Source organism: Doryrhamphus excisus, chromosome 4 (assembly GCF_030265055.1).
Source record: "Doryrhamphus excisus isolate RoL2022-K1 chromosome 4, RoL_Dexc_1.0, whole genome shotgun sequence".
Classification (NCBI taxonomy): Eukaryota; Metazoa; Chordata; class Actinopteri; order Syngnathiformes; family Syngnathidae; genus Doryrhamphus; species Doryrhamphus excisus.
Genome location: NC_080469.1, coordinates 6,224,745 through 6,247,776, shown reverse-complemented (window position 1 = coordinate 6,247,776; position 23,032 = coordinate 6,224,745). Strand labels below are relative to the sequence as shown.

Below are 23,032 nucleotides of genomic sequence, written 5' to 3'. Positions count from 1 at the left end.
GACATATCTATGATCATTTTGTTCCCCCCACGCTAGAACATCCATCCAATTATCTATATTGCTTGTCTATAGTAGGGTTGAAAGTGAGCGGCTGACTGGGCTCGAACCATGACCACCCATCCCCACCGAATAAGACTCGAGCATGCTCGCCAGTCGTCCAAAAGCCAAAACTCTCAACCTTTGCGTACCATTGAACTGCCACACTATCTGGCATCCATTAAACCTCATCTTTACGAAGACAGGAGTGTTGCTCCTGCTGTTATTTTAATGACTCGTCATTCTGTCTTTTTAGGATTAACGAAGCTGCTGAGTTCAAGGATCATAAAATCCAGTTTGCAAGCTGCTTGATCTCTCTGAATGTGGAGCCTTCACCAGCCCTGTCGGTCAACCTCTCCGGAGCACCTCTCATCAAGATTGTTCTGACCCATGTTTTGGTGAGAATCCACTTACACAAACACACAATCTGTCCAGGTTTCCTCATAGTTGACTCATGTGTTGATGTTCCATTAAGCTTGGGTGAGCCAGTCCTACTGGGAAAATAGTGTGCTTAGATTTTCCAGTTGGCAGAAACGGTAGTAGGGTGTGGGACACCCACCTTATCACAGGGCTATGATTTGTCTGAGGTTACAGTAGATGGGTCTCCTTGTTTGAAATCTAGCAGCTCTATTTTGGGTGTTCCTATTTGTGAGAGATGAGTGTCGACCAATGACTATAGTAGCTGAGTACTTGTGATACAAAGAGCAAAAACTTTACTGGTTTTCACTGGGCTGTCTCACCTCCATCAGGAAGCACATGGCTTCAGAACCGATAATGCTAATATGACTTCGGGGCTGATGGTAGTCTACTCTACAACTTTTACTGTAGGCTTTGAGCAAAAGGTGGGATATACTGTGGATTATATTCTGTCAAAGATGTAGCAGTGTGACTAATCTAATTTTATTTGTAGTACGAGACATAAAGTGGCTTGGTATGTGATCTTAATGCTGGAGTTGAACTCACACTCTCCCGATTAGGAACCGGGTACTCTACTAACTGAGCTACGCCGGAAGGATTTTCATTATTAGTGCAGACCTTTTTCATACTCATTATGCGATTTGAATAGACTTGTATGTTCACTGCTGTTCATTTTGTTGCATTTTGATAGTTTCAGTTTGGAGTTCAGTCTGTAGTCAAGCCAAGTTTATTTATATAGCCCATAATCACAAAAGAGCCTCAGAGGGCTTTACAAGCAGGCAATAGACGACAATGGATGACATCCCCTGACCTGAACTCCCATCCGGGCAAGAAAAAACTCAAAACCCATTTGAGGAAAAGAAAAAAAGGAACCTTGAGAAGGGACCACAGAAGGGGCGGGATCCCCCTTCCAGGATGACCAGGCTGCAATGAATGTCGAGTGGTCGACATAAGACAAAATATAAGTATGTACGAAGTAAATTCAAATAGCATAGTAGGCCGGTAGACATACAGTAAAAAAAATAAAAGCAGAAATTCTCATATTTCTGTTCCCAGTGGGGGGATGACAGAAAGTAATTGAATCTAAAACACTTACATTGGCACCTAAATTGCATTTAAAAGAAAATAAATGACAGCAAGTGCGGAGGCGTCACTCATAATGAGCCAATGAAATTGTTTATTGGAACCATCCATCCATTTCTTATGCCGCAAATATTTGAATAGAGCCATAGCTTTGTACATTTGTACAGTCAAACTATTATTTATGTAATACCTGAAGCAATCATGCCATCAAACTGTCCGTGAGCATGATTATATGTTGTTATATTTCCTTCCCATTCACTTTAATTGGTACCGGGTCTGCAAAGGGCCGTCACTGGGTCCGCCATTTGGTGATAGGTGTTCTAAACTCTAATTCCATTTGTTCTTTGACAATCTACAATATCATTCAATAGTGTTGAGAACCAATACATTTTATAATTTTTTATTATTTTAATAAGGGTGTGAGGCATATTGAAGAGAATGGGGAGGGGAGGGCTCTGTAATAATTACAACAATCACTTTTGTGTAAATGTTGTGCAAATGTTGATGCAAAATCAAAGGAGAACATCAAAATCAAGCCAGAAGGTTTAGAGGGAGGGGGGACTTGAGCCGTGTGACAAAAATAGATATTTTTCTGGGTGTGTCAATTACTTGTGGTTTTTTCGCCATTTGCTGCTGGTCTCAGGCGTAACCCTCGTGAAAAGTGGGGATCATAAATCAATGTTCTATCCTTTGTGCCAGTAAATTACCGTGCTATTCTTCTCATTTAGCTACAGTCAGTGGCCTTAGACCCTGTGACGTCACTCTGCATAAAAAAGGCAGTCATTTCATTTTCTAGTGATTTATTGTCAGGAGTTATTCTCTCTTGTGGGCGAGTAAATGGAAACCATGCAGCTTTGTTTAGCATTATTTTCCTTGGTGAAATAAATGTTTATGCTGCAATTTTCTGGCATGATTCCTGTAACGATGATGACTATGTTTGTTTGAGCACACACCGTGGAAGAAGCCTTAATATTGTTATTTTAGGAAAGCTCGAGATGTTCACGTGCTCTTATTTGAATCATGTATCACTATTATTATCACCATTATTAACATGCTGGAATGTCCAAATGGTTATTTATATAGGAGCTGATCTGCAATTTGGTATTCATTTTTGGCTGTGAATTGGCCCAGAGAGTATCAGGGTTTTTTTTTCTCTTGCCGCTCTCCTATGCAGACCTGATTTAGTAAAAATGCAACTATTTTTGGAGTACAAATGTATCTGGCAGCTGATGAATGTCCACCCTACGCCCTCACAGTTTGTGGTAGACCTTTCACGTCACTGTTTACGTTGCTCTTTATTGTCTGCACAAGTTCCATTTCAAAGATGTCTTCTCATGGCACCAGTACTGAAGCTTAGAATGTGTGATTTGCAGCTGACCTCTCTGTTTATCGCTAGGGGAGTTGACACGCACCCGGCAATTTCATTAAAACCAAGCAGGGAGAATAAACGCGTCGAAGGCAGAGATGTGTCAGTCGGTCCTGGTTGCTGTGGTTACAGTTTCGGTCGAGTTTTTATCCCACATTATCATTAGTTTTCCTTATCAGATTCATGGCAAGACTAAACACGCTAACATGGACTGATAGTGTCGGCAACCTTGTGTCATGGCAGGTATCGTCTACAGGTGGTGACCTTGTATTCTTGATTGATGTTACTGTACCAGCATGGTGAGGTCATGCCATTCCCATAAGGGTCAGTCATGCATTGCATGGCATTAGGCTAATCAAGTTAGGTTCCCAGAGAAAATGTTATCAAGACTCCTGGAGGCCCAAATGCTTTCTCACGCCACTCAGCTTCTTGTTGATTAGAACCTGGCACCGTCAGAGATTTATTAGCACTATCTGACTTATTCAGATGGAGGGTGGAGGGTCCAGAAGGGAAAAGGAAGAATGGGAGGCATTGGGGTCTGTAGTTAAACATTAATACTTGGGTAAAATCACTGACACCTCCTCCATGTCTTCTCCCTTAAAGCAGCAGCAAGGGCTAAAAAGATGAATGAGTTAAAAAATGAGGGGAAATTAAAAACAGATTTTAAGAAGGAACCTGACATTACAGGTGTATAAAACCGTCAATGAGTTTGGTAACCTCATAAAAAGTACCAAGATGGTGTCACCAAATGATGACGGGTGAAAAAGAGGAAAATTGACCTTTATGCCACTGAATGTGTAGTCCAACTGGAACCTCTCAGATGAAACATTTTATGCTTGTGAAGTACGCTGAGATCTTGCACAATACCGATGACAAACAAGCCTTTATTCGAAGGTGAAACGGTTCCCAGTGCGGCCAGTCACCAGCCACAGCTACCTGCAGCCAATTACGGCGCAAGTCGTGGTCCCTGTCATGCCCGCACTGGAGGGGTGAATATATCGGTGAAGTCGTTGGATGAGTTGGAGGTGTGAGTGCGAATACGTTGTGTGTCTTTGGTTGCATGAGTGCGTGGCCTGTGACGTTAGCCCTGTCAGGTGCTCAATCTTGCAGCTCAGTTTGCAGGGTATCATTGCGATAAACAGCATCATGAACATCATGAATAAAAATGGTTCGTCTTTTCAAACAAAGCACAGTGGAACCTCGGTTTTCATATGCCCTGTTTTCATCGGATTCTGTTTTCGACTAAAATATGTCACAAACATGCCTCGTTTATCAGTCGAGTGCGCAAACAAAGCACCCAAATGTTGGTGACTCAATGCCTGTGAAGAATGAATATTGATTACTCTAGAGTTGGGACACTACAGACAGATTATGTTAATTTACAGTCTTTCTTTAGACAACCAGCACCTGTCACAAAATAACTGTTTCTAGTAGAAAAAGTCTACTTGATGATTATCATCTTGGAGTCTAAACAGGGCATTCAAGATAAGCGTTATAATTTCCCTTGTGCCGGCATTGATAAAATATTGAAGGACAAAGAAACCAATACTGAAGCACCAATTCAAATTAAAGCTAATAAAGTCCTCATGTTTCCATTAGAGACTTGAAGCTGGGTTTCAAAACCACAGAAAGTCGTCATTCCCTTGAAACTTGCTTGACAGTGATTGGCAGGTTTTTTTTTCCTGCAAGGAAAAAATATTAACATTTGTAACAGCGGTCATTTATTCATCATCAAAAAAGTATTACCATAACATCACATGCATTCATTTTGAAAATATTAAATGACTGAAATATAATTTCAAATGCACAGAGTCAGTCACTGGAAGGTAGTTTGATGTGTCATGTCCAAACATAGGACCAAAGATGATAATGCTTACTTACAGCAGTCTAACAAAACCATGGCCAAACTTAACCTTTACAATACTCATGTGTCATAACACATCCCTATTTTACATTACCATGTCCAAAACAGTAAAACTGTCAACCCTGCCTGCCTGTGCCCACCTATATAAACACAACTGCATTATTGGTAATAATGTTAACATGCCTTACCACCACCTTATTATGCTATGTATTGAAGCTGTGGCCAATTCAAGCATATCTGTGAGATGAGGTTGCATGATTCCATATGTTCCATGCTCTCAAACCACTCTGCCAAGGCTCACAATGATTCTATTTCGGCCAATATGCAGTGTTCAGACTAGGCTTGAAAGCCAGGAAATATTACACTGCCTGTGGGAGTTAAACACATGAATTCATTCATGGAAAATCATCTATTCATACAATTTTAGCTCTACAAGAAATGACAAAAACATTTGCCGTGTTTGTTGGTTGCAGCCAAAGTAAAAGCCGAGACCGAGACCATACCACGAACCTTGGTGGTGTCTGTATTGTAGTCGTAGTGAGGTAGACAAAATACTATTATAAACCCACTAGTTGGTATCCGTTACACGCTCACTTCTGCTGTTCTAATGCTAAAATTATTATACTCATTTTGGGGTTGACTTCTTCCGCTGCAGACACGCTAGCCTGTTAGCTTCAACTGAGCCTCCAGGCTTCTGCTCCGCCCCTCATTCCTCCTGCATGCATGCATGAGGGAGATACAGCACAAATTCAGTCTATATTGATATCGGTGACATGGTTAGTTTTGATATCATTCTTAAATTCATTCATTCATTTTCTACCGCTTTTCCTCGCGGGGGGTGCTGGAGCCTATCCCATGTCTATGTCTTCGGGCGTGAGGCGGGGTACACCCTGGACTGGTCGCCAACCAATCACAGGGCACATATAGACAAACAACCATTCACACTCACATTCATACCTATGGACAATTTGGCGTCACAAATTAACCTAGCATGTTTTTGGAATGTGGGAGGAAACCGGAGTACCCGGAGAAAACCCACGCATGCACGGGGAGAACATGCAAACGCAACACAGAGATGGCCAAGGGTGGAATTGAACCCTAGTCTCCTAGCTGTGAGGTCTGCGTGCTAACCACTAGACCGCCGTGCCGCCCCGATATCATGCTTAAATATCAATATTATTACTTTCAGGGCTCACTTCCTGCACGTCAAACGTCATTATCTGATGCGTTGGCATCGTTTAACACAACAATACAACATTGTAACAACACTTGGAGGCTTTGAGGTCAGAAAAGAGGAAAGGCTTTTAAACTTTTAAAGGTTTAAAAGCTGTTACGGTTTGCGGCACCAGACAATTTTTCATTAGTGGCCAAAATGGTTCTTTTGTTACTATACGTAGGTTGCCAACCCCTGATCTCTTCATCGTAGAAACGTCATTTTTCCCGATTTTCCTCAACACTCCACATACCTATCAACACTTCTCGTTTTCAGCGTCCACCTCTCAGACTGAATGGAGACCACAGCTGCGTGTCTTATTGCGTGTCCCCTGACACAATGACCTCACTCTGGACCAGTTGTGCCTCGCTGCATGCGTTAACATTGGAAGGCCGTGCCCTGTGTGTTGGTTTAAAGCCAACTCGTAACTGCAAAAACTTGTTGCAAGTCTGTGATCTGCTCTCCATCGGGGTCACAACTCACATCACCATCATGCTTTTCTATCATAGCCTGACCGTCATACAAATGGAATGTCAAAACACACACCAATTGTTGCCTTATCAGAGTCATTGGAGCAAATGTAATTTTGTTCAAAATGTAATATCACACCTTTGCTGGTCTTCTCCTATACAATGGTAGACATTTCAGGTAGACTTCTTACTGAAATAATTGTAAAAATACAATTATCTATAACATTTATTGTTTAAATTGTTTTATTTGTATGCACAACGTGGAACAGTTTCCAACACAAAAATAATTAGAAAAAAAAAGAAAGACTAATTTCACTCAGACAAAAAAGGTCCAATCTAATTATGGGCATGCACTGCAATGCAAGCCCCCACTGACAGTTACAAAGCGGCATGCTAATTGCTAGGATGTTAGCTTTTACGCTAAGTTACTCATATCTAAACGCAAATACACACATGGCATAAAGCAAGGTGATTATAGGACAACCTTGGCACTTTCGGTACTTAAAACTTTCTTGCTAGGTGCTAGCATGATGACCATTATGATGTTCGCATTTTAGCTAATTTTCTCATGTCTAAAGGCAAATACACACATGGCATGATGTAGGGACACTATGGGACTGCCTTAACGCTTTTGGGACTTAGTGCTTTCTGGTTAGATGCTACCATGCTAACTAGTAGCATGTTAGCATTTTAGCTAATTTACTCGTGTTTAAAGAAAAATACACACATGGCATTATCCAGGGACGTTATAGGACTGCCTTGACACTTTTGGTACTTGAAGCTCGCTAGGTGAAGCTTGCTATATATATATATATATACACAAACATACATATATCGGCGGGTTGCATGTCCATCAAAATTTCCGCAGGAATTTTCTAGTTGTATGTATTATTTTTAAATCTCCAACAATTTATAATGAAACAACACAACATCAACCAAAATTTACACAACACAACCAAATATTATACAACCAGTGATTTCAATTGTAGCTCTAACAAAAAAAAACGACTGACGGCTTGTACACTTCAAAGAGACGACTCTCATCATTCACTTCAAAGAGTCCCTGTGGGATTTTCTGTGTTGCGTCTAAATTGAGACCAACAGTGAAAATATACTGTCACTGTCCGTGTGCTAAAAAAATGAATTGAATTCAGATGTGTATTTGATGTACAAGTACAACTCACACAAACAGTCATCCAAACAAGGAAGTTGAAAATGTGTGTGTGTCGCTGAATCACTTGTTTGTCTCGACTCTTGATCTTTGTCTTTTCTGTGTCTTGCGGTCTAACCGGGTGTTGATGGTTCAGCTTTCAATAGGCTTCATATTCCTATTCTATATTCCATGCGATGGGAAGTAGAGTCGCGATACCATCTATTATATGGAGGTATAGAGACAAGCTGCACAGACAGTCCCATTATAATGTGTTTGAACAAGAGTGAACAGGTAGTATATCTGTGGCGGGCTGCTGTATGATTTACCCGTCAGGCCCATAGCCATCTTCACACAGTGCCAGTACAACGCTAATACAAGCATATTAGAGTCATCACCATAATGGATAGCACTGTATTTGACAATCTTTTTATTCAGAATAATCACCCTCAATCCACCAATCTACTCTTTTATTATCCCGTCTCTTGTTATTGTCCAATCTCTTTTTCTTTTGCTCTCTTGTTTTATGAGGCTCGGAGGAATTTCCACGGTGGTGTTTGCTCACCTTCTGTTGTTAATAAAGAATTGGAGCACCAGCTGCACTCTTGGCTGGGAAATGCTGAGGCCTTATAGGACACCCGGGAACAAAGTGGTGGGCTTGGCCAGATCTCCTCGCACATTGTAACACTCACCAGTGACTTTCGGTCTCCTCCAGCTCTGCTCAGATATCAACTTGAAACCACATTGTGGATCTACCACAAACAGAGAAGTTGCTGGGGGGTTACAAGAGAGGAAACATGGCCAAGCAGTATTTCCCACATGCTGTGATCAATTAAAGAAGGGGAAACTCTTTTGATATGAAAACAATGAAAATACATATGAATTGTCACAATGTGTGGAGTGGGGACTAAATTAACAGCAGACCTACAGGAACTGAGAAGCTGACCGTTGATGAGAACGGGAAATTGAACAAAAATGCACAAGGAATCAATCACGGGGAGGAACAAAGTTAGCCGATCTTCAGCCAACAAATGAATTGGTAAAATAAATAAACAGGAAATTGAACACCACAGGATAAACAATGGTTTGACAAGGATGAGAAAAAAATACACAAAAATCACTCAATTATCCAGACCAAGCATATTTTCCTATTAACTCACTGAAAATATATACAACCTACCAGTACATATAAGATTACCATTTTAAATTGTTTAATTAAATTCATTTCTTCTTTTAGTTTTGGTGTCCTTGATTTAGGAACAGAGACGCTGCAATGTTGACCAAAACATGGAATTATCTGAACCTAAAAATGGTCTTTTTTTACCCATGGCCCATTTCAACACAAAATGAATTTTGGGCAGACCTACAGTCGGTTTTAGAAAAAATTGGGTGTCCCAATTGATGAGTATCAGCCGATATCAGTGAAAAGTGTGGTATCGATATCGGCCATACTTTATAACGCTGATCAGCTCCAGAACAAGCATGTCTGCGTGTTTGGGACTTCCTGTCTTTGTGAGAGTGATAAATGTTTTGCACCCAAATGTTTCACCGATATGGCGCTTTCGGGGTACTTGGTAGGGTGTGGTGAGTTTTTGAGGCTCGCGATGTGATCATCCCTCAGGCAGCCGCTGAAGCCCCAGTTCCAACCCGCTGTACTTGTAAGTGTGGGGATGAGTATCGCCTCAGTATGGATTTGGGAGTATGCGGACACTATGTAGCACTTTTAGTCGATTTGATACCAGCATTTTGTTCATGATCTGGTAAAACAAGCATATTGTTACTACAGATTTCCCCACTGAGGGACGAATAAAGGCATATCTTAATATTGGCTTTGTTTGGCTTGAAATAAGCTATGAAAATAAGTGTTACAAAAATGAGTCAAAGTATTGTCAAAGTAGCGCTCACAAGAAAAAAAAAACACTAATATAGCCAGTAGTACATATTAACATTCATTCAGTATGGAATCAGTATTGGTATTGGTATCGACCATTTCACTCATAGATTATCGGAATATCGGTAATATAAATCCCTGATTGGAACATTCCTAGTTCAGAGTCATCCCAAACGTCTTTCAGGGCTCACTTCCAAATGTAAAAACCTCATTATCTGAAACTTTGGCATCATTTAACACGAGAATACAACATTCTAACTACATTTATAGGTCACAAAAGTGGAAAAAGCACAATAGGTCCCCTTTAATAGAAAACCATGTAATTTGTGTGTAATCCTACTTACTAACCAAAATCCAACAAACTGCCAACATTCCAGTACACTCCCCCACAAGAGTCTAAGGGAAGTTAGACCTGACCCACTGAAACAGCTCAGGCAGCTCATGGTGATTCGACACCTCTCTAAGTCATTGAGTGTTTCTTTTATGATGTCACCATTTTGTACGGTGCATGCCAAGGGTTTGATCATTATGGACCGATTCCCACAAAGCAAGGTTTATATTCAGTGCTTAATTAGTCTTCCTTATTGCACTGCAATTATGGAAAGCAAATATGACACTATAAAGTGAAGCTTTCAGAGTGCCAATTACAGTCTGCGTCCCTTTAGTGTAATTTTATACATACCACGCAAGAAGTGGGAGTAGAAAAAAGTCTGCAAGAGCGCACATATGCTTGCGCTCCTCTAAGCTGGCTGTGATGACTGGCTGCATTTATGTTGCTCTTGTGGGTTTCATAGGCCGCATGAATATCCCTCCATGCAGTCATCAGGAGTGTCATGATCAATGACCAACGTTTTTGTAAGTGCGAAACAGACAGAATGAGAGCGACAGACAATGAAGTCAAAGTGTTGTGCTATTCATCGTAATATGAATCACTGAACCCATCGGCCAGGAAACAGTCTGTCTATTACACTCTTATTCGCATTTTTTCCAAAAGGAAATAGAGCAGACACAGCTCATCTACTCATAAATGTATTGAGTCTGAGAATCAAGGCCGAGGGAATAAGAAGAAATGAGCAATCTTTCGGTGCATAAGTGCACCTTCAACAAAGGAATGTTTTCATCCAAGGAACAAAACCTTGTTCCGGTAATAATTACATCATTGGACAAACGTTATGTGTCTTTATGTACAGATTTTCAAAGTGCCATTAAGGTCGACAGTAGGGCTGCCCCCTCTTTTTTCAGCCTAAGTGTTACTTTTAAACTGACTAAGTCCTGACAAAGTCCCAAAGATCCAACTCCCACTATAAATATGGAAAATAGTATGTACAGTCAAAATTGTTTTAATACCTGTTGCATTCATTCATTTTCTACCGCTTTTCCTCACGAGGGTCGCGTGGGTGCTGGAGCCTATCCCAGCTGACTCTGGGGTACACCCTGGACTGGTCGCCAGCCAATCACAGGGCACATATAGACAAACAACCATTCACACTCACATTCATATCTATGGACAATTTGAAGTCACCAATTAACCTAGCATGTTTTTGGAATGTGGGAGGAAACCGGAGTACCCAGAGAAAATGTAAACTCCACACAGAGATGACCGAGGGTGAAATTGAACCCTGGTCTCCTCGCTGTGAGGTCTGTGCGCTAACCACTCGACCACCGTGCAGCCGTACCTGATAAAAGCTTGTGATCTACGTAAATAGGACCCCAGGTTTAAAGCAGGGATCCTCAATTGCCTTTTTCAAGGGCCTGGGACAGGACAATGTCGTTTTTTTTTCATGGAGCCCAGAATTCCTGGTGCCAACCCTGGTAGTAGTCAAAAGTAGACCTAGGACAGGCTTGAAGGACAGGTCTTACAGTTTGGCAATGCCTTGGTATCCCACTAGTGGAAATTGAAGTCTAAGCATCTGCTGGTCATAGAATCTCTGTGAACAGTCTTCTGGTGTTTATGTGGGTCTCCTACAGGTCCTCTCTCATCCCACAAACATGCATGTTAGGTTAATTGTAGGAGAGGCGACATCTAACCTGTGAGCCTAATGATTAGAAGGAGTAGAGCAGAAGGAGTGATATTTGTTAAATTTATGTCCTCTTTTTCAGAGTGATGAACAGCAGGAGCAAGTGATGAATCAGAGCAATAAAGTCTTCATCTACTGCGCATTCCTGGACTATAGGTGGGTTGGTGGCTGTGCAACATCCCTCGTGATTGGGTTGATTGATTAAAATCACATAGTAACTTGTTGATTCTTTATAAGTCTTATGGTATTCTGGTAAAGAATGGTATAGGTATATTGTATAGGCGTATAAAGCTAGATTAACTGGAGTCTAAGACGAAGTAAGTGTCATGCATTTTACATGCATTACACATTTTTTCCTCCTTGCTTGCAAGCAAAGACATACTGACGCAGTGGGCAGTTTTCCAGTTTGGGGAATACAGACGGGAAGAATCAAACCATCAAACTAATGATCACATGCCACAGTTTTTAACCACTTGGACATGACTGCGCCACAGTGAATGTGAAAACCACAGCATGCTTTAGAGAGTGCAACTTGTTTCACTAAAGAGTCGATTTTAGGAGGATTAATATTCTTCCTCATCTGGCTCCCCAATGTCCTCATACAACTGTTGAGTACAGATGGTTCCGTCTCCAATCTGGTTCCGTTTTTCTGTTTACATTGTGCCTTTTTGCTCTATTGTTTCCATTTTTCCTGGGTTTATTTTTTGGTTAATTTTATTTGTAAAATGTGTGACGAGCATACCTGTGAAAATTTGCATTTGGAAATAAGGGAAGTTTCCGGAAAATTTTTTTGGATTTTTTTACGTTATTTAAATGAGAGAGCAACAGGAAAGAAGGGCACAATGTTTTCGACAGCCTTAATATGAGCAGTTAAAAAACACACTTTTACATTAGTTTAGTTTTATGCATTTTTTTCTCTAGTGGCATAATGGTACACAATGCTGTTTTGATGCTTGGCCAGGGAACACCCAGCCATTTGAGAGGCCTAGTGCCCGTCCCAAGGGTTGCGTCAGGAATCAAATATGCATTTGACTTACTGTGGCGACCCCTGACTGGAAAAAAAAGCTCAAAGCCAAAAAAAAAAAAAAACTTTTCCTTTGAAAATAACAATCAACTATCCTACTTTTCAGTTCCAAGGAGGGCGTATGGTCCAATCAAGGTTGTGTGCGCTCAGGTGGAAACATGACCTACTCTGTGTGTTTGTGCAACCACCTCACTAACTTTGCCATCCTAATGCAAGTGGTTCCTTTAAAGGTATGTTATTATTTTCACACATTGATTTACCATAATAGGTTGCGTTTATTATTAGTCAATAAGAAATTACAGTAGAAACATTTAAACAGGAATGCTTCTTTTATTTTTATTTTTTTAGTTGATGGACAGTGTGCACTTTATATTATCATAGGTGCGACAGATCTAGCATTCAATCCTTATAATACACCATCCCTTTTACAAGTACAAAAATATATGTTATTTGAAATCTGGATACTATGATGGAGACCAAAGCAAACTATAGTGAAGATATGTTTCTGGATGCAGAGCGATGCCTTGGAAGAAGACTAGACCTACACGATTGTGCCTGCTAGAAACATGACTCAACTGAGAGAGCTGACACTAATACAAATCTGTTGCACATTAGCAATTTTAACCTAATTAGGCAATAATATGTAAACGTTGCGAGTGCATCAATAGCCAAAAAATCAGTTTGGGTTCAGTCTAACTGGAACCAAATGTATTCCTTGTTCGAAGTGTTTTGCTATCTGATATGCAAAATGCCTCAGAGTGAGACGGGACATGTAGGTGTCCTGTTTGACTGACACTAGATGACAGGCCGCCAGAGTACGAAACAATAGACAAAGTAAGCACTGTATTAGTTGCAAATCACCAGCAGACAGTGTTGCTGGCAGGAGTGTTGAAGCATATTGATACAGTCATCCATGCAGACTTTGCAGGTCTTTACTTGCTCTACAGAGTACTCAAAAAAATATATTTTCAGAGTAAACGTATGCACATCTTTTTCCTCTACTTTGTCCATGTCTTCAAAAGTGTTTGTGCTTCTGCTGAGCTAATTGTAGTTTAGCCGTAATCCAAAAACTCAAAATGTTGCCCCACTGTTCAGAGAAGGTCTATAATAAGTAGACCAATGACCAGTGATCACTGTAATGGTTTGACTGCTGGTTTTATACAGAGTAAACGATGATTGAATGTGGTTCTTTGGGTCACTACAAGGGTCAGTGGTACAGCCCTCAAAGACCACAGTCCCTCAAGAGGACGAATACACAAACTTTCCTTCTGAAATATATGGTAAACCATCCTAATCCTGTTTTGTCATTCAGAAACTCCCAATCAGCTTGCTTTCTTTACATTACCTGCATGTAGGGAATGTTACAATGTGCCACTGGACTGTGGTCAGCAACCGTGCAGGCATTTTTTAAATAGAGAAGCGCTCAGTGGTGCAGTGCTGTATTTAAATGCACAAGTCTATTTGATGCTATTCTTTTCCCTGAGCCAGTCTGTAATTAGTGGTCTGCCTCATGCCTCAGCTGCAAGGGAATGTACCACATATCCTTTCTGAGGCTGTCTAAGACTGCTCTACTCTCGTAATGACAAGGCACATGTGAAGACAGTTAATAGAGAATCAAACCCAAGCTCTTAAAATAGCATTGACTCCAAAATAAACATCTTTGCACGAGCACATGCACCAATGTATGACTGAAGAAGTACAATGATGTCAGTCTTATTGGCTGGCTTATTGTGTACTTTTTTAACTTGTGAGATACATTATTGCAGTGCACGTGTGAACATCGGTCCTGCATAACAATAGTATCTCACCTGCCTGGTGGAAAAACAGCTTAGTTGCCACTTTCCCTTAAAATGAAACAATATTTGGGTTAGACTTCTTTGAACATTGTTATAAGCACACAATTGTTACAAGGGCTGACACAGGTGCCACGTGTTGTGGACACCAGAGCAGAAACAAAGGCAAGATGGTGAAAAAATTTATTATGACAAAATGTGCTCACAAAGGAGGAAAAACATAGTACAACAAAAGATAGCTCCCAAATTACTGAATATAGGTGGTCAGCAAGGAATAAAAGTTCACTAGCATTATTAGCAAAATGGCAGGAGAAAACGGGCCGTGCACTATGCTGGCGAGGTTAGCCAGAGGTGGGATATGACAAAAGCCACTTTCCTCGGAGCGGAATGAGGCAGCTTGGAGTTTGAAATGGAGTTCACATTGGGCAAGGTATGTCTGAAGGTGTCTGAAACGGCAGGTTAAGATAGTTGTGGGAAGGAAGCACAGAGACTGAACTGCGGTCACAGGACCGCTAAATGGCAGGGGAAAACGAAGTGTGCACTACACTGGCGAGGTTAGGCAGAAATCTGGCTTTGACAAAAAAGTCAGCATGGCCTAGGAAGGGTTTGATTACAGATTAGCGAAAGCTTTGCTTGATAGGAGGGCTGGAGAACAGAGGTCTCTGCAGAACTGGAACAAGACAGCAGATGGCAGCAGAAAAACAGAATTCAAATCACAAAGTAAGGGTGCAAACTCCTCCTGTGTTTAGAGAGTGCCTGTCTTATTTCTAGTCCTTTTCTCGGTCAGTGTCAAACTTTGCAGTCCAATCTAGACTCCTCTACATTCACTGTTACTGTACATGGCACAACATATAGGAGGGCAGTTTCTTTGGGACCAGAGTCAGCAGGATATTTGCGTCTCAAAAAGAAGGGACATTGCTCTCAAGAAACAATGTCCAAATTATAGATAGGGAAAGAAACCATCTATAAAGAAGCCATCTTGTCAAATTTGAAAGTGGGCAATTTGCACCATCCCTTATTCCCTGCTTATTACAATGCCCTAACATATCTGCCCCAAAGATTGTCTCATTCCACAGGTAAGCATGGTCACAAACAAGCTGTTTTACCACAGGCAGACATATGACCGGTTCTTATGCAGGAGGGTCATTCAACAGCCACACCGAGTAAGAGCCACAACTCTACTATGACCACCTCTAGGGCACACGACCACCTGAGGCATAAATAGGGATACTCCACTATTAAAATTTAGAACTGAAGAACCATTTTGGATTAAAGGTGAAGAGTCGTCAATATAATTGAAGGCTGAGAACTACACAGATATATTGTCTTTAGGAATACATAAAAAATGTTACTCAATAAAACATTTAATCACTCAAACTTTTACAAACATACAGTATTGTGTCTTTGCAATATAGGCACTGATGCTTTTGTGGTTTGTCTCTGTTCATAGCTCACCACTGGCCACCGGGTGGCACTGTCAACCATTGGCTATGTCGGCTGCTCCATTTCCATCTTCTGTTTGGCCATCACTCTTGTTACCTTTGCAGTTCTGTCGTAAGTATCAATTACCACTGCTGTTAATAACCAATTTATCAACATTCTATACACTTTTTCCCCCAAAATATCTCTTAAATTGTGTTATGCAAAACACCCTGCTTGTAATCAGTTGGTTTGAGTCACATGAGTTAACTACCTGGTAATAAAGTCAGTTGTTTACAGTTGTGAACATACAGGTTTTTGGTTTATTTTTATTATTGTTTTGCTTATGAATAATTACACAGTTCTATTGTTGTTTGTGAAGTATACAGAGTTCATTTAAACTCTGCTTTAAGTTAACAAGTGTCTTTCCTTGCGAGATAAAGAGATACATGCACAATCAAGTGAATGTGTACAATGTTTTGCACAATGAAGGTCAATTTTGCAAGCAACCTAACAAGAAGAGCACTCATAAACACATTTTATGGTGTGCTTTATGTACTTTCCATGCGTTTCTTCAGGTCTGTTAGTACCATCCGAAACCAGCGTTACCACATCCATGCCAACCTCTCTTTTGCCATCTTGGTGGCTGAGATCTTGCTGCTCATCAGTGCCAGCTTTGACCCGGGCACGGTGAGGTCTAACTAACTGTAGCAACTGACAGCAACATTAATGATGGAGATTCACTTTTTGACTGATTATATTTCTATTCCTTGTGCCAGCTGCCTTGTAAGATTATGGCTGTTCTGCTTCACTTCTTCTTTCTGAGCGCATTCGCTTGGATGCTTGTGGAGGGCCTCCACCTCTACAGCATGGTTGTCAAGGTGTTTGGTTCAGAGGGCAGTAAACATGTCTACTACTATGGCATTGGTTGGGGTAAGTGTGCCCATCGGTTGATGCTTAATCATTACCACTAGCCCATACGGTACAGTAGATTATTAAAGTATTACAGTATTCCTTGATAATTCCTGGGGCCTACACTCTAACGCACCTATGACCCATTGTCCTTGTGATTTCACTGTTTTAGATATCATTGGTGTGATTATATATTGTTTGTATAAAAAAAAGCAATAACCATCTGCTTTGAATCACATTCCAGAGTAACAATTGCAAACCAGATTCTAAAAAAAGACTATACCATCCCTGGCTTCAAGAATGCAAAGCCCTGCCTTCACATGCTGAACCCATTAGTGGAAAAATTATCCTTTTTTTATTACTTCCTTTAGGCAACCCTAGAGTGAATTGTTTAATGTGGCCAAATTTAAATTATACTGGTTTGTGATTGGCATACCGGTTGCATGTATACTGTATCCCCACAGTGCAAATTCAGTAAGTGGATTTGAGTGTAGCTCCATTCTGTTTATCTCACTCTTTGTGCTGATGGTTTGAATGCGGTGTACTGTACAAGGAACCTTTGACCTTGACAAATGAGTAGCGTACCATACAGTACTGTGTTGGGCAATATCACAGATGACATAACATGGAACAGTGTCACAGTGACAGGTTATTCATGATCAGATTGCATCGGTTTTGCGCTTATTGTGTCATTGTGTTTTCTGGTAAAGCTCACCAGCATTAAAAACGTGGAAATGGTTTCTGGCCTTCTCATTTTGCAGTTAAAAAGCAGTTTCAAATTAATACAGCTTTTTTTCCGGGGGATAAAAATAGTAGTAAAATACAGCTGGAAAATTAGGATGCATTAATAAATATAGGGGCGGCACGGCGGTCTAGTGGTTAGCGCGCAGACCTCACAGCTAGGAGACGAGGGTTCAATTCCACCCTCGGCCATCTCTGTGTGGAGTTTGCATGTTCTCCCCGTGCATGTGTGGGTTTTCTCCGGGTACTCCGGTTTCCTCCCACATTCCAAAAACATGCTAGGTTAATTGGCGACTCCAAATTGTCCATAGGTATGAATGTGAGTGTGATTGGTTGTTTGTCTATATGTGCCCTGTGATTGGCTGGCGACCAGTCCAGGGTGTACCCCGCCTCTCGCCCAAAGACAGCTGGGATAGGCTCCAGCAGTATTGGTTTTCTGAACTTTCTTTTAATTACTTTCCTGTTAAAACATTATATAATTTGATACATTTTCAATGCCACGCATCATTTTGCAACAGTTGAATGCATATTTTTTATTTGTATTCAATTAGGCTCTCCCCTGGTGATCTGTGTGGTGTCCATGACATCAGCTTTGGACAGTTATGGTGCAGTTGACAAGTAAGTGTAATCTGCTTGTTGGACTGAAAAATGAATGACCTTGAATGTGTTATTCATCAAATTTACACCATTGGAGCTTGGAGGCATTGCATCATCACCTATGAAATTACAGTTGACGCAGTCAATTGTTTTCCACTGGAATAATAATTAACATATCATGTCTGTGTTGTCAGCTGCTGGCTGTCCCTGAAGAATGGAGCCATCTGGGCATTTGTGGCACCAGCACTGTGTGTCATTGTGGTCAGAAAATTACATTCATTTATTTACATTTGTCATCAACTCAACATGATTTCATTTTCAGCTACATCCAGATGTGCTTTTCTGTACTTTCTTTTCTCATTACTAGGTAAACATTGGCATTTTGATATCCGTGACCAGAATAATATCTCGCATCAGTGGAGAGAATTACAAAGTTCATGGGGATGCAAATGCAGTCAAGTGAGTCTGTTTTCTCCATCAGACCCTGACTCAGACCGAGAGTCAGGTTGGTGGTCCTCGGGTTGCAAACGAGTTCCATTTCTACGATGTGTTGGCACCTAGATGAACATTTGAGTCACTCACACTTATACAGAACACATGAAGGACAGCAGTAAGAAGACTCAATAAAATAATTTTGAGGGGACCTATTATGCTATAAATGTGTTAAAAACGGGCGGCACGGCGGTCGAGTGGTTAGCGCGCAGACCTCACAGCTAGGAGATCAGGGTTCAAGTCCACCCTCTCTGTGTGGAGTTTGCATGTTCTCCCTGTGCATGCGTGGGTTTTCTCCGGGTACTCCGGTTTCCTCCCACATTCCAAAAACATGCTAGGTTAATTGGTGACTCCAAATTGTCCATAGGTATGAATGTGAGTGTGAACGGTTGTTTGTCTATATGTGCCCTGTGATTGGCTGGCGACCAGTCAAGGGTGTACCCCGCCTCTCGCCCGAAGACAGCTGGGATAGGCTCCAGCAACCCCCCGCGACCCTCGTGAGGAAAAGCAGTAGAAAATGAATGAATGAATGAATGTGTTAAAAAGAAAAAAGTTTGGGATGGTCTGAACACTCGGTTTCAGATAGTTTTTTCACACTGGCTCCCTGTGATGTCACAGTGAGCCGGGCTTCCTTATATGGGCGTTCCCGAATACAAGCTGTAGGCCTGCTCTCCCCCACTCTGCGGCACTGTGAAGATTTCACCATGTGACCAACCACGGCGGAGTGGGTGTGCCCGGAGGCGGGCTTTGCGTGGAACAAATTAAAACAAACCAACAGGCCAAGGAAATACAGCTGGAATAGGTGCAGATTCTGGAAGATCTAGAAAGCTTTCTGTGCAGGTTGCGTGAAGCTGCTCTATAGGAGTCCACAACTCAATACAAAGGCCTGAAAAATGAGCACAGTAGGTCCAATTTAATGAAGCGGAGAACTTATTACTGTCACTTTCATAAGAGCAGATTCTTAGATATGCTCAAGGGTACTGTAACGACCAGGCAGTTAAGTTAAGTTAAGAGTTTTGTGATTTCCTACGCTCTGTGAAGCCGCAAGCGTGACATGAGTCATGACCGTGTGTGTGTTGGTGTGAGAGTAGTTGAGTTTGCTTATGTTGTTTTGGCGTGGTTTAGCAAACAGTTGCCTTTTTTTGTTGCAATAAATACTGTGGTTCGTCTCTTAAGGCTCACTGCAAAGGCCGTGGCAGTCCTCCTCCCCATACTTGGCATTTCCTGGATCTTTGGCGTTTTAGCCGTCAACACACACTCCCTGCCGTTCCTTTACATCTTTGCCGTTTTTAACTCCTTGCAGGTAGGATCATCCCGATTTTCCGAAAGTCTTGCTGGTGAAAACACTCCTAAAGTTGATGTTCTTTTTCCTTTAGGGTTTTTTTGTCTTCCTTTTCCATTGCCTTCTTAACTCAGAGGTAAGCATCTCAGCATGTAGAATGTGTGTCGTTTATGTGTTTTCTTTTGTTTAAGCCTTGTTTCAACTCTCTGTAGGTCAGAGCTGCTTTCAAACACAAGACAAAAGTGTGGACCCTCACCAGCAGCTCCATGCGAAACATCAACGTGAAGCCCTTCAACTCTGACATTGTGAGCTCTTGTATTGCTGAGCTGTGCAACTGTTAACTGCCTGAGCTAAATACTCTCCCGCTCTCCTATGTTGTAGATGAATGGAAACAAGGAGGGTGTATCCCCCACTAAGATGAACACGTGGGACAAAAGCACCAACTCCGCCAATCGTATTGACCTCTCAGCAGTGTAGACGCACGTGTAGAATTTGGCCAGACATTAGCCAGATAATTTCCACACTTTTTATCATGGTAATTCTGGAATAAAGGGATGTCAAATGAGGTGACACATGGCTCCATCTTTAAAGACAAACAGACTCCAACTGTGCCTTATATATATAGCAGGTTGAGATTCCCAAGTTCGGGTAGAGAGTTCTGAGGTCACAGAAAGTGTAATGGCATCATTCCATGTCAGACTAAGATGCTGATAAGTGTCTAGATTGGTCTGTAGCGTTTGTTCACAGCATTTGGTTTATTTAATTTGAAGTTTCTTCACTGCTAATAAGCGTATTAGCTTGGAAATGACATCATTCCTTTGGTGTACGTTTCAACAATGTGTGCATCAGCATCCACCAATGTATGCTCGTTTTGCCTGCTCTCCTGCACTCACTGCAGACTCAACATCTCCATTAATCAAAATTTTCATGTACAGTTGATTCACCGTTTTTCCAGGTGTCCAGTGCAGTAAACTGCAAAATAAGACACCCTAATGAAGTAGTAAATTGGGCAATGTTATTCTGATGTGATGTATTTATTTTTGGATTCGATGTGTTTGATGTCTTCTGCTATGTTTAACAGTGATTCTGTTTGTGCGTGTTGTGTGCATTCTTTTGTTTTCACAAACCTCATCCCTTGGCGAGATGCAGTGTTGGTATGTTCTCTTAAGGATAGCAAATAATTGTGTGTTTTGAACACAGTTCTGTGAAGTTTTATGGTGTATTTCTTAAGCTACATTTCTTACCTTTTGTACATTGAAGTGAATATGTTCTATCAACAAACAGAAGAACGTAATTAAGATGTCTTTTTGTTGATGACTGTGAGAATGAAGTGTGATGACATCTGTGTGTCATTGATCTAACACTGTACAAACAGGATTCAGAAAAACAGGATTTACTGTAAGGCTCTGTGCACTCACATTTCATGTTTTTAAGTTAAATATTGCAGTATTTCAACACATGTATTGGTTCACATTAGCTCTTATGGTACTATGGTTTGTGCTTCCAATCATGTTTAATAAACTGTCTATGAGACAATTACCTATTTTGTAATCAAGTTTACCTGAGACACCTTTTTCCTCTGGGGTTTGCAGATCGAAAAACTGAACCATTTTGTGTATTAAAGATGCAAAAACCATTCCCAGAGTAGTTCAATACAGTAGCTCAATACAGTAGATCCCCGCTGCACCACCAGCAATGGAGAAAATCCACACATAATTCAAACACCCCTAAAAATATATATTTTTGACACATGGCTTGCTCCCCTAACCTTGCTACTATTGCCTATAAAAGTGAATGTTGTGTGACTCTTCTCTCTTCAATTGCCATTGTTCCCTCGTGACACAACATTGCAGGGCACATATAGACAAACAACCATTAACACTCACATTTATACATATTCATACCAGTTTGGATTCGCCAATTAACCTAGCATGTTTTTGGACTCAAGGAGGAAATCGGAGTACCCGGAGAATCCCACGCATGCACGGGGAGAACATGCAAACTCCACACAGATTCAAACGCAAGTCTTCCCGATTTCCTGACTGTGTGGCCTACATGCCAACCACTTGGTCACTGTGCGGCCTTAGCTCCAAATATGCCTCATATTTATTAAACACATTTAAAGTATATCATGCATAGGAATGAATGATGTAAAGTGACTGAGGAGCAGATGAAATCATGGTCACAGAGCCACATGACACACAATTATGGTGTGTTCAAGGTCAACTGAACAATGCGGAATCCCAATGCTTAATGGAAAAACATGATCAGGAACCAAACATGTACATCTTAGCTTTGAGTTGTGACAAAGCAAATGTGTTCATTATCTAATAATATAGTTAATTATTATAGAGGGCCAACAAAAAACAAGCCCTGGAATTACTATAAATTACTATTAATTACTATAAAATAATCAAACAATTAATTATGTTCAATATTTTGAATTAATTAAGATATACATGTTTATGTTTTTTAAATATGCAGGAGTAGGGGGTTTAGGGGTACAAGACTGGAATAGATTTTAAACAGTTTTCACTCTTCTAAGTGATATGTTCCCATCTGGATGCAACTATATTAATCCGGCACAGTGTGTAAGCAATTTTGTTTTTAACCTGTCAAAAAAAAAATTACAAATCTGGAAGTGTTCCCATGTGAGCCTTAGGTGACTTTTTTGAATGTGAGTGTCTAAGACTCATTGTAGTTGATATGGAAACATAGAGACAGCTAAAACACACAACAAAGTTGGTGGTTTCTATGATACTAATGTTTTGTTTGTGATTGATTATGAGCAGTTGAATCCCTGGGGACAAATGCCTGAAACACATGGTGTCAGTGCAGTTGCACAACGTCTCTGCGAAAACAAGTTTACATCATAACCTCCTGCAGGTGTGACATATTTAAATGTGTTCAGTTTTGTCATAGACATTTTAATTGACCCCTGGATGAAGGGTTATTGAAATAAACTTATTATTGAGGCTCCAGCATTTGCACTTGTCAAAGAACATTAGGGATATGAGTGGTTGCTCCTTTTTAAATGTTTGTGGTACGGGTAACTGTCACCTGATACTGTCACTTTATACTATTGTAAAAATCCAAGGATGTAGGGCGTTTTGATATTCTTTAATTTGGACGATATTCTAAGAAGTTAACAGAAAACAGCCTGTATCTTGTATGATAGGTGACAAACAAATAATTACTAGTATCAACAATTCAACTCCGTCGTTTTTGCTGTTTTTTTTTATTGTAGTTTTAGAATGTGTAACA

The 23,032-nt window shown here is 40.8% G+C and overlaps 1 protein-coding gene across 3 annotated transcripts in view; it reads left to right on the top strand.

Moving 5' to 3' along the window:
- The window catches only part of adgrd1 (adhesion G protein-coupled receptor D1), a 34,477-nt gene extending 13,089 nt beyond the window's left edge, over window positions 1-21,388 (top strand). For 2 of the 3 annotated variants that reach the window (XM_058070939.1, XM_058070941.1), the window contains 13 exons: window positions 293-434; window positions 11,591-11,664; window positions 12,639-12,762; window positions 15,776-15,879; window positions 16,323-16,434; window positions 16,524-16,677; window positions 17,949-18,015; window positions 18,189-18,255; window positions 18,362-18,453; window positions 19,663-19,789; window positions 19,863-19,904; window positions 19,981-20,073; window positions 20,150-21,388. In XM_058070939.1, coding sequence (XP_057926922.1) covers window positions 293-434; window positions 11,591-11,664; window positions 12,639-12,762; window positions 15,776-15,879; window positions 16,323-16,434; window positions 16,524-16,677; window positions 17,949-18,015; window positions 18,189-18,255; window positions 18,362-18,453; window positions 19,663-19,789; window positions 19,863-19,904; window positions 19,981-20,073; window positions 20,150-20,245 — 1,294 coding nt within the window. In that variant the 3' untranslated portion in view covers window positions 20,246-21,388. The remainder of the gene's footprint in view (window positions 1-292; window positions 435-11,590; window positions 11,665-12,638; window positions 12,763-15,775; window positions 15,880-16,322; window positions 16,435-16,523; window positions 16,678-17,948; window positions 18,016-18,188; window positions 18,256-18,361; window positions 18,454-19,662; window positions 19,790-19,862; window positions 19,905-19,980; window positions 20,074-20,149) is intronic. The other variant, XM_058070940.1, reaches the window with a different exon arrangement.
- The last annotated feature ends 1,644 nt before the right edge of the window (window positions 21,389-23,032 follow it).